Genomic DNA, 12,206 nt, shown 5'->3' with positions numbered 1-12,206 from the left:
TAGCACCCCTTTCGGGATCAAGACGCACGTTTTGATGTATATATTACCGGGGTTTTCTCAAAGCTGCGGGACGAGTTACGCGCCGAAATTTGGCGGAAGAATAATAAACCCGAAACAGAAGATTAATAGATGCCTCGGAGCTGAGCACCCGTGGCACTAAATATAGTTTGTTCCTTTAACCTTTGAAAACCTGACCTGCTCTGTAAGACTACATTCACACTGCAAGCCTTAGTGCTCAATCCAGATTTCTTTCTAGATCAGATTTTTTTATGTAGCTATTCACATTATCTTTTAAAATTTGGCCAATATTAGACTCAATGCAAACTGGTCATGACCCTGAGTGATCCGCATGCGCAGAAGAACAACAAGACGTTGCACGCAGCACAGTGCAGAAGTAAACAAGGAGAAGAAGTCATCACATTGAATGTAGGATCATACTAGAAAAAAGATGTATAATGTTTACCACTTATATTATTATGATTCCCGTTTATTTGTTCATTATAAATACCATATTGATATGTTTTGTAATTAAACATTTTTCAATATAAAAGGTGGGATCATGACCTGAATGGCTTTAATGAAACAGATTTAATCCAAAATGTCAGGATGTTGAGGGCTACTCTCAACTACAACTACTTATGCACACTTTCCGTCAGTCTGCATTTCTGCAGACTTTGCCTGAGGGAATTACCCAAAGTTCATAGCGTTGTGACATTTAACACGGTGTTGCCATGGTTATCAGTGGACGCCCAGAAGCATATAAAACGGCAAACAACAGCCATAAAGTGCAAGAACAATTAACAAACAAGCCTGAAAGGAACAAACCCTAATGTTAGCATTACAAGAAAGAAGAAAGAAGGACATGACAGAATGAAAACAGAGCTCACTGTGATTCTGAGACTGAACTGTGGAGTTATTTGTCCTATGATGACATGATGATGAATTCCAAATATCCAAATAGGATCAGATCTGAGTCAAACAGGGAGCGAAGGGAGGGAGTAAAAATGTACAATCAAAAGTCCCAAACCCACATTTGAATGCAAATGTTTTGGCATCGTCAAGGTAACGTGATATAAGTGCTGTCCCATTCCTCTTTAAGAAACATTTTCGCCCTCTGCTGGTAACAGTCAGACGCAGCTGGTGAATGTGTAGGGTGGAGGGGAACACTCTCGATCATAACAAAACATCAGGGATTTTTTTCTTCATCCTGTACTGGGTTTTTACTTTTTTTGTTGTCATGTGCTCAACTCCATCTCCATGTGTCTTTACATCTCATGCAGCTGATCATATCACCTCTGTCCCACTGTCATGGCCTGAGAGCCCCACTACCAATGGCAATCTTCACCGTGAGTAACAGTCCTGACTCAGCATTGACGTGTGTGTGTGCGTGTGTGTGTGTGTGTGTGTGTGTGCGTGTGTGTGTATGTTTGTGTGTGTGTGTGTGTGCGCATTTCACTTAAGGTAAACTTACTGTCATTTCCCAGAGCTTTCAGCTAAATCTCAAATCATCTAAAGCTAAATCATCAGCGGATGAATTTTGCACAGTTGTCATGATGATGACACAGTATTTGTACTGAGTGCTGACAACTGAGCTAACTCCATCCAGGTCCTCTTACCAGGTTTTTCTGGACTTTTAACCACAGCTCATGGTCATCATCAGGTGGAGTTTGCTTCTTCTTGTCAAAGTAATTGAACAACATCAGACTAGGCTGTTTTCAGACATATGATTGATTCTAATTACTCAAAAAAATAATTTAGCGATATCTCTGATGAAACTAATCATACACGTCAGTAACATACAACATGAGCAAAACACCATGTCTGATAAATTATTTCATAATCTCCCCCTTTGTTTGATGCAGAGTTGGAGCTGTTGGACCAGCCGTGCTGTCGCTCCCTGTATGACTTTGAGCCCGAGAACCAGGGCGAGCTGGGCTTTAAAGAGGGCGACATCATCATCCTCACCAACCAGATAGACGAGAACTGGTATGAGGGCATGATCAACGGTGAATCTGGCTTCTTCCCCATCAACTATGTAGAGGTCATCGTCCCCCTGCCTCAGTGAAGACCAGCACCTCGAGTCCTCCATAGACTCCATCCTGCCTCATCACACTCAGCCTCTGTCCTCAGCCCCACTTGGGTCTGAAAGTTCACGGGGCCGGATCAGCCTGAAGCTGAAAAAATCTTCTGTCTTCTGATTTTCAAAGCGAGCCAGAGAGGTAGTAGGTTTGTGCCACGCCGACATAAGATCAGATGTCACTGATTGTTTCTGTTGATATTTATGAACCTGAAACCAACTGAAATCCAAGCCATTAAAGACGACTGCCTGCTCGGACCGTCGGTGTCCTCTGGGTCTGACCACCGTGAACCATCCTGTCGGTGCCTCAGATGAGGCTGCTCCTTCTTCATCATGAACTGAGGCTCCTTACTTTTGCTTGAAGTGCACCACTGAACATCATGACTGCATTGTTAGACCACTACAATCAAGTGATGTGCTCTTACTTGCATTATAGTCACATGAGGAACATTATATACATTTCAGGTTATTTTTAATCCCATTAAATTGTTCTATAGTTATCCAGAAAATGTTAGAGGGTGTGTGTTTGCGTCATGAATCCTCTCATATTGAGCTATCACATATCAGGCTGAGCACAGATTAGCTCACCAACATAAGTACAAACTTAGTTTGATGAATCAGGGTTTTAATGATCAGGCTGATGTCTAAAGGGCTGCTTCACCCAAATTAATTTCATTTTTGGTGCTCACAGTGTTGAACAAAGACAATTAAAACAAACTCAAAAATTCAAGAAGTGACCAAGATTGTGGCCAAGTGATTTGTTTTCATCTGGGTGAAGCAGACCCTTTAAAGAAGACCACACTTGGTGAGTTGAAGTCTGTATGTTAAAGAAAATGAGCACATTTTCTCATCGACTGCCCAAGAAAATCCCACATATGACATCAGAGTCCCAGATTACACTGCGTTTGTTTTTCTGTAATGTGTTATCATCCAAACACAAGCCTCATTCCTCTCTGTTTATGAAGTCTTACAAGAGTGCAATGATAATTCCACTCTATTACAACCTCATCCTTGTTTTTGTAGATTAGCCATCATGTTGCTAACTAACTTGGTCTCACTAAATTCACTGCTGAGCTCAGGAACATGGTGGCTTTACTTAAAAGTAAACAAGAAGCCACAGAGAATTATCACTAATTATCATCTGCAGTCCCTTCCAGCTCTGTTAAGTGTTGTAGCGTCTTTCAACTCATGCTTTTGGTTTTACAGCATCAGCCACTTGTTTCCAGCAGCAGCTGCTTTCAGTGGCTGGTGAACATAGTGAAGCATTTAGCAGCTAAAGAGCCAGATGTTTTTCTCAGGAATTGGTGGACACCAAAACCAGAACGCTTTAATATGTCTGTATTTCTCAGCTTGTTGTGGAGTTTTTTTCCCCAAGTGGCCTAATAAAAATTCAAATGAACTCCCATGCTCACCAAACGGAAAAGAAAATGAAGCCAAAAGATACAATTTTTTACACAAACCATCAGTTGTAAACATCCATCACAATTTACAGACAGGATTAATTTAACTTTGACCTACCTTACTTGCCGTAGCCACTCGCACTGTTTTCCTGTGCACACTTTCAGTTTTATCTCCAAATAATCAGGTGAAACTGTCGGCTCGTTCACAGCCTCTCTGAACAGCTGTTTCTTCGATGCCACGTTCCTGACCTCAGCAGTGAGCTTGGTGACTACAGCGTCAGATGATGAAAAAGACCAAACTTAAATTTAGAATGTGAAATGAAACATTTGATCGACGTTGGCTTTAGCTCGTTGGCTCTTCCTCACTTGCTATTTATTTAAGACATGTTTTTATGATTTTATGAACATAACAAGCCATAGCTGTTGGAGAGTGATCACAGCTAACCCACAGAGGTAATGTCTCCAGTGTCGGACAGTATGTGATGTTTATTAGTGCTCTTTCAGGTCGGCCTGTCTGGTGTTGTAACTCTGTTCTTGTCTCTTCTCCCTAAACGGACTTTGCCTGTTTGCCTGCTGTGCTCTTAAAGAGTCACCAGAACATGTTTGTTCTGTGAGGAACCGAGGTGAACTCCATCTCTCTGAATGTCCCTCTCTCTGTTTACACACTGACTTATTGTGACATGATGTGAGGACTGTGTCAGATATGGATCAATGCCTTGTCACACTGAAACCATATGAAAGTGCTTTTTCAAATGTTGTCTGTATTGCACTGAAGCTTTAGAATCTACCTTCCACATATGTTTATGGACATGCACCTTTTTGTTGTTAATGTTTTGCTGCACTTTGTGTTACTCACAGTGGGTTAGAATCACTACTGTGTCAGATGTATGAAGTCAGAGTGGTAGATACTTAGACTTGTAGAAGCTAAGGACTCCACTGCCTCAGTTATATGTACATACACAGAGTCTGTGGAAGTAGAAGACCCTGTCACCTTGTGAAGCAAATTCCAGCTGTCTTATTAGTGATAAGCTGTAGATAAGGAAAGGCTGGCAGTGTTAAACCCATTTATTTAGGAAGTCCCATCATGAGTTGATAAAACACCTTAGCAGCTTGATGATAGCCGTCAGGTAAACACCACCAGACATGAGGAGGGTTACCGTAAATTCTCAAAAAGAGGGGAAAGGCCTGTCCCAGGTTTTAATTTAATGCTTTGTTTCTAATTTCAGTAATATTTCAATAAGAAGCCTTCCTATTTTTTTATATGCTCCTGTTTTCATTTGCAGTTAATGCAAACTCAAAGCTTCATGATCCACATGATTCACAGCACTGACTCAGTTTAACAACAAAGTGTCTGCTGCTCTCACTTCTTCTCTGACAGAAATACTGCTTCTTTGTTCCAGTTTTTGCATTAAAAGATTTCCAGGTGCTCAAAGGGAACAAAGAGTTGTGAAAAAAAAGTCCAATTCATTTTCTTCCAGGGCTAAGATTGACAACTGCATTAGAAAAGGTATTAAAACCTTTGTACACAAAAATGTGAGGTAAATTGCAACTCCCATGGTGCATTTCAGCAAGAACTGCAATCCAATCACAGAGCTTAAAAAAATATAAAATTATGCTGTTCACAATTTTACAGTCTGCAGCTTAAATCAGTTTATTTTTTGATTCTGGCTCTATATATTGCTCTATATAAATGAAGTTTATTATTATGATTATTATTATTATTCCTCTAAATAGGCTCATGGGAAGTATTTTTAGGTCCTTTACCATGCCAAAATGACATGGTTTTTCAGAAACAAAGTTGATATTATTAAAACTGGTGATCATTACATAAACCTATAGGAGCTGTGCTTCAGTGTTAAGTAACATCGAGGAAAAAACCTTGTAACTCCATAGCCCCTGCTCTTCCTGGTAGGCTTTTAGTTTGAAAGGTTTTAAGGAAGTGTTAAGTATCAAAGACAGTAACTTAAAAGTGCTCAGAAATAGTACAGCAGAAGTGGCAGGGGTGAATTAGTGAATGAAAGGGTGTCACGTCATTCTGTTGTTCTACTTATTTATTTATCGACATTTACATTACTTCATTTATTCAACCATTATTTGAATAGCGACTTTATTTGAGAATTTACGGCTGTTTTTTTCCCTCCAGACGAGTGGTTTTTGTTTTATCAACAAAGTTTTACTTATAATGTGAAAAGACAAGACTCCAGACCGACACTCAGGTCTGGGTCCTGGTCCCAGTGTGTACTCAATGGACTACATTCATCTTCTACATTATATAGTTTCATCTTCTATCGTATGTGGACCAACTTTATATTCAATAGAGAGAAAATAAATCAAATGTATTGGATACTTACTGTTAGCTTGCAATTGCTTCGATGTTCAACATGTTGCATGATATTTTTTTCATTTCTAAAGATTGTTTTTATGGATTTTGGATACTGGGGAGGTCTTAGCACAAGGTGCTGTCTGCAACACCATCACAGTACGTCACAGGAAGGAAGGACCATCACATGGTTAAATCCTGCCTCAGTCTCCTGATACAACAGTTTCTTCTCAGACTGCAACTCGCTTTAAGAAATTGTTCCAAAGTGTTTGACTTTGTTCAGAGATTTAAGACTGAATGCAAGATTATTTTTTTGCAGTTGCCCCACTGCATGAATGACTCCTTGATACACTAAAACAAGATCTCTCAACACTGTACCTCTGTTTGCCTTTGCAATCTCTCCTCAGTATTCATTTTACAGCCACTTCTAGGCAGGAAACCAGCTGCGCAGTTCTGTGTTTTATTTTTTCAGTAGCATAATTTATGCAAAAGGTGTTTTATAGATGTTGTAAATGAATATATTAATAAATATATTGCGTCAATAAATGACAAGCAAATATCGAGACAACCCTCATATGTGTACTGTTTGTTTGCATCTTGATGCAAATTACACTGTATGGCCAAAATAATGCAGACACACCTGTCCACTCACATGTTATGTGGCTGTGTTTCATTGTTTGAGCTGCTGCATTTAAGGCAAAGAAAAAACTTTGCCTTAAATGATCAACCCTGTGAACAGTGATCATTCTCTGCACTCTACTACCCAGGCAACTGTTGACTTAACACCGTACAGCACAGCCACATAGACTTTGATCCTGTTATGAATAAATATATAAACTTACACAATAGGCTACTGTAAACACATAAAATAATTTTTATGAAATTATAAACATACACTCAGTTGTCATTTATTAGGTAAATCTAACTAAAGCATTAGTTCTGACTTCATTAAGGTTCAGTTTTTGTTGAGAGCTGTTGAATCAACTTCATGGTCATTTTAGAGTCTGTAGTTTGTGTTTGCGCTGAACAGCTGAGAGGTGTTTCTAATATTTGTTTGCTGATTATTTTCTGGCTTCATCTAATGGTGTCAGTAGAGATACAGACGAGAAATTCAACAAACATCCCTTGTCTGAAACAAACCAGGGACTGTGCAGTTAAATGGAAACCAGCTTAACCAGTGGACAGCCCAGTCTACCCTCACATGTACAAATGATCTGGACAAAATATTAGAAATTAGTGTGTTGGTATAATACCATACAATCCAACAACACCATAATGACCATACATTTTAATCAGCACACTTCTCTTATAGAGTCTGAATAAACCCTGAACATGATGACCATCATGAGGGATTTACTACTTTAGATTCACGATGAGGGCAGTTGGACTGGACTGCGTCAGGTTTAGCTGAGCAGACCTAAACAATGTGATAAGTGAGAGTATTTCCTCCCTCATCTGTTTTTGTGTCTAACTATGCACATAGTTTTTGGTTTGGAAATTTCTGTCCCCACACCAGTAAACTGGAAGTGAAAGAATTCATTTACTTTGCGGTTCACGTAAAAAAAAAAAAAAATCACCCGTATCATATGTTTCCAGTCCTGGTTAACACACATTCTTCTGAGCGCAGCAGAACTGTTGACAGCACAGTCTGTGGATTATCCTGATTAATGGAACTGTTTTCAAAAGACTTTGTAATGTGTCATGTAATGTGGTCAAGACAAACAATGGCAACAACATGCTTCCCCTGGGTCAGAGACTATATCCAGACCTGAGCACTCCTCTGCTTGGAGCCTCTGATCTCCTTCTTACTGTTCAGAGGATGCCTCTCTCCTTTATGGGAGTCCTGTCTCTTTGGTTGCTGTAGTTTGGTCCCTGTCACCTCCTCAGGCTCCCTCATGCTGCCACAGTTCACAGCACAAGTCCAGTCCGGCTGGTGACCCACCACCAGGTCCAAAGTGGGCAAAGAGGTGGTGCTGGTCACGTCCCTGAAGCCTAACGAGGATGTGAGAGAGGGGCTGTCCGGAGGGAACGTTTCATACCCCCCCCCCATACCCGGGCAACCTCCCCAGGACGACCTCTCCTTCAACCTCACAGCCAGGCGGACCTTCTTCCAGCCCAAGTGGTTGAGTTCTAGCAGGTTCAGAAAGATACAGAAAACCCCAACACAAAACATGAAGCACAAGAAGATGGTCTTCTCCGTGGGCCTGGACACGTAGCAGTCCACCGGCTGGCTGCAGGGGGCAGAGGTGCACAGGAAATGAACAGGCACCTGGAAGCCAAACAGCTTCCACTGGGCCAGGACGAAGCCCACCTCCAGAACAGCACGTAAACACACATGGAAAATGTAACATTTAGACAGAACCCCTCCAGAGACCACATGACCCTCTGCACTCCCCTCCCTGAAGGGGCAAACTCGGGCCTGGCTCAAGGACACGATGTTCTTGGGGTCTCCCCTCTGGAGGCTCTGGGTGGTGATGCCCTCCAGCACATCTGCCAGGCTGTGACCTAAATGCTTGTGGGAGCGGATGGAGCAGCTGTCTGAGTCGTAGCTCTGATCATACGCCTCCCGTCCACTGTCACGCCCCACATCTGGGCCTCCCTGCCCTGCCATATCTCCAGGTCCTTGCCCCAGCCTCTGGGTGGTGTTGTGGGGTAGCTTGGACAAATTGTGCCATGTGTATATGATGAAGCAGAGCGACGGCGTGGAGACGCTGATAATGTGGAACACCCAGAAGCGAGGTTGTGAGATGGGTGCAAAAGCGTCGTAGCAGACAGTGGAGCATCCCGGCTGCAGGGTGTTGCACACGAACATCTCCTGCTCATCGGTGTACACGTCCTCGGTTGCCACAGCCACAATGAGCAGCCGGAAGATGACCATGACTGTGAGCCACAGGCGACCAATCATAGTGGAGTGCTGATGGACAGCATCCAGGAGACGTTTGAGCAGGGTCCACTCCGTCATGGTGGCCTGTGGCTGCTGCCTGCCTTGAGGAAGGGACAAGCTGCCTGGAGTAGAGCAGTCTGCTCTGGACCAATCCACCACTTCTCCTCCTGAGCTCCCACCCACCTGCAGGAGACCTGACCACTGTCCCACCTGATCTACACCACTCTCTGTTCTGCTTTTCTTGGCTCTAGGGACTGCTTCTCAGTTCTCAATCAGAAGGATCTTCTGAAATCAGAGCACCTTCCTGCCCTGACTGAACCCTGCAGCAGACCTCCTCTCTGCCTGTGTGTTTGCCAGCCCTGCCTTGAGAGCAGTGGAGCCATTGCAAGAGAGAGCCATCCCATCTTTCCTAGATAAGGATGTCCACTTGACATGAGTCACTTGGCGCATTCACTTCTCCTTTGTCTTTAGGATCCATTTTAAAACGGAGAGACATCCCCCCTCTTCTACCAGAGGAGCTGCTGATAGTGCTGACTGATAGAGCATTCTTCAATGATTAGTCCTCTGAAAGCTGATGGGGTTCTTCCTTTAATGGAGACACATATTTTAGATGATGTCCAGAAACAAACGGCATGCTCTCTCAGATCCTCCACAACACTTGGACATTGTTATACACAAAAAGACATCAGGTGCAGACACAAGACTGAGCAAAAGTCATGAAGAAATATATTTTAGACGTCTGGAAAGACGGCAGTCTGGTGTCTGATGAGGTTTCCTGGCTTGTTTTGACTGCTCCTCTCCAGCCACTTGCCAATCCTCTTATCTGTGTTTTAAAAAAAGACCCTTGAAAGGTCTATTAGCATCAAATCGTGCTGTCCCCCAGATAAAACACTCACTGACCCCTTTCCTTACTTCAAACAGTCCTGGCAAAGCCCCTCTGAGCTTCTCTCTGCCCACTTTCTATTTATGACATCAACAGAAACATTTGGTGAAGCATTTGATAAAAATGGCATTTAAATATTAATATTTTTAAGGCCTCAGTTTGCTTTGGATAAAGCTCCTGTTGTATCGTCTCACAGCGTCTGAAACCCCTGAGAAGTTGCTTAAACAGGCTGACACAAACACAGTGACTGACTTGTATTATCTCTCTCCCCTAGTTGTGTTTCTGTCTCGCTCGCTCTCATCCAGCAGGTGTCTCTGATTGTGGAGCTGCAGGATACAGATCTGACACTACAACATTCATTGATATTATTATTACTACTGTTGTTTTTGTTATTTTTATTTTTATTATTATTTTTAATTATACCATTACCTATGGGTGTTACTATTAGTATTTACACTATATCATCATCACAACAGTATATCATATATGAATCATGTATATCATGATGCTGTCATGGTCTCTCTCTCTCTTTCTCTCTCTCTCTCTCCTTCCCCACCCCCTCTTCCTCCCTTCGACCCAACTGGTCAAGGCAGGCCCCCTCCCCCACACCCTTAAACACCAAATTTTCTTTAAACCATCCCCAACAAACTTTCACCCACACTTATTTTTTTACTAACTCACCTACAGCCGTATCATTATGATGTAAGAACTATTATTACGATTTTTCTAATGAAATGATAAATGGCATTCACAAACACAGTAATCAGACATTTTAGCAAATTATGCAGATGACTGAAGGCCATTGGTCATATCAGAGATGACAATCTTCAGATGTCCTCCATGTTTGACTTCTGCTTTATTTTCACGTACAATGATAAAGTTCACAGATGTCAAATTATGTTTGAGCAACATTGAGACATTTAAATCTGAAATCAGCTGCCTGATGTTTTATTATGTATATTATAGGTAAGCAAAAGAGATTATTTGAAATTCTGGGATGTTTGAATCATTTCACTCTAGACAGAGCTACCTATACGCTCCAGTTGGACTTTAGACAGTCTGTCTGAGGGTTTCCATATTGTAGCTCACTCTTTCACTCTATATAAAAATAGCCTATCTACAACAGGAAACACAAACATGGCAACTCCTCATAAACATTGCCCTGTGTGGAGTTGGCGAAGACATTAGGATAATTGAGTTCAGCAGCACCTGGACACTTGTGTCTCATGTTCCTGTCTTCTCCTGGACAGAGAGAGGCAGCGGGATGCAGCCAGAGGAGGTTATGATAGAAGACCATTCAGAACAGCTATAAACACTTTTGACTTTAGATACTGAAGCCCTTTAGATCTTATTTTCACTCATACAAAGACCTGATACCTCTCCTCAGATCAAGTGTTGTAGTATGATGATGATGAGGGTGTACGGGCGAAGCATGAAGCAGACAGCCTCCTACAGTGCTTTTGTCTGCTATCAGTTCAGACTGAGCCACATGCTGGATTTACATATTTTAACCGCTGTCACTGGAAAATGGCGCAGCGTTTTTTTTAAGCGACTTTAATCTTAGATTGTTGTGGTACATGAGTTGGTAGATTAACACTGGATTAATCAAGGTTATATATGACTTAGTCTGACACAAATATAAAAGGATAAATGGAGGAACGCTACAAAAAAAGAAAGAAATGATAATGAGAATAATGATAAATTAAATAAAATGGCAGTTTCTCTTTCTTATTGCCTGTATATCCATAATTTGTTTTAGATATACACTTTCTGACTATTGTAAACATCATCATCACCTCTGATCGGCTCCAGACCTGTTTCAATTCCTGAGCCAGTCCAAAGTGAGAACTGGCCTGTAAACAGGTCACACCCCTATGAAAACTGTCTGGCTCCGACACTGATTATGGGACCTGATGAAGCGAGGGATCGATAGACTGGAGAGTGGCCCCTTGCTCCTGCCCTAAGCAGGATTAGAGAGGGCCCCCAGCCCATCTACAGTAACAAAGCAAATGGGGAGGAGTTGGGGCTGAAGGTTCCACTGATTGCAAATACACCTTGACTAAAGCCCAGACACAACATCAGCAGACCCAGACCTGCAGCCAGAGGCAGACAGGACAGGAAGTGGCTTTTCTCCAGCGTGGCCTGATGGGGCCCTGTGTATATGTGTTTTTATCCAGCATATCTGGGGCCCCGTTAGCTGCTGTCCTGCAGCTGTCAAAGGAATTATCCATCCTCTAAGTCTGTTCATGAAGGAATTCCCTATGTTGTGCATTCCCCCTGGGCTTTGTCAGGAGCAGCCTGGGAATGAATAACAGACAGGATTAGAAGAGAGAGGGAGAGGGAGAGAGAGAGAGAGAGAGAGAGAGAGAGAGAGAGAGAGAGAGAGAGTCAAAAAGAGTCCTCTGTCTCCTTTCTGCTCAAGAGTTGTTTTTCAGCAGGACTAGCTCACGTGAAGATCAGATTATAACTATAAATGGAAGAGTTTCTGTTCGAACACATTTCACACTCACAGAAACACACACGTTTTACTTTGTTTAATATGTTGGTAAGTGTACTTAACCCAAAAACAGCTGATGTCTTGATCTAAATGATTATTGCAGTAAGGTATATGTGTTATCTATAATCATTCTGCATAACTATTT

General features: G+C 42.1%; 2 protein-coding genes across 5 annotated transcripts in view; one reads left to right on the top strand and one right to left on the bottom strand.

The window, feature by feature from the left end:
• The window catches only part of sh3gl3a (SH3-domain GRB2-like 3a), a 64,931-nt gene extending 58,566 nt beyond the window's left edge, over positions 1-6,365 (top strand). For 3 of the 4 annotated variants that reach the window (XM_087179107.1, XM_087179106.1, XM_087179108.1), the window contains 2 exons: positions 1,281-1,346; positions 1,863-6,365. In XM_087179107.1, coding sequence (XP_087035233.1) covers positions 1,281-1,346; positions 1,863-2,065 — 269 coding nt within the window. In that variant the 3' untranslated portion in view covers positions 2,066-6,365. The remainder of the gene's footprint in view (positions 1-1,280; positions 1,347-1,862) is intronic. The other variant, XM_023425554.2, reaches the window with a different exon arrangement.
• Positions 6,366-7,553: 1,188 nt separating this feature from the next.
• On the bottom strand, positions 7,554-8,759 carry gjd6 (gap junction protein delta 6). Its single transcript, XM_087179112.1, has one exon. It carries the CDS (start codon positions 8,757-8,759, stop codon positions 7,554-7,556), a length of 1,206 nt encoding a protein of 401 aa, XP_087035238.1.
• Positions 8,760-12,206: the final 3,447 nt, after the last annotated feature.

This window comes from Seriola lalandi, unplaced genomic scaffold, assembly GCF_002814215.2.
Source record: "Seriola lalandi dorsalis isolate HSWRI2012SDOR001 ecotype SW California unplaced genomic scaffold, Sedor1 jcf7180002054784, whole genome shotgun sequence".
NCBI classification, from domain to species: Eukaryota; Metazoa; Chordata; class Actinopteri; order Carangiformes; family Carangidae; genus Seriola; species Seriola lalandi.
This window is presented reverse-complemented; position numbering and strand designations above follow the sequence as displayed.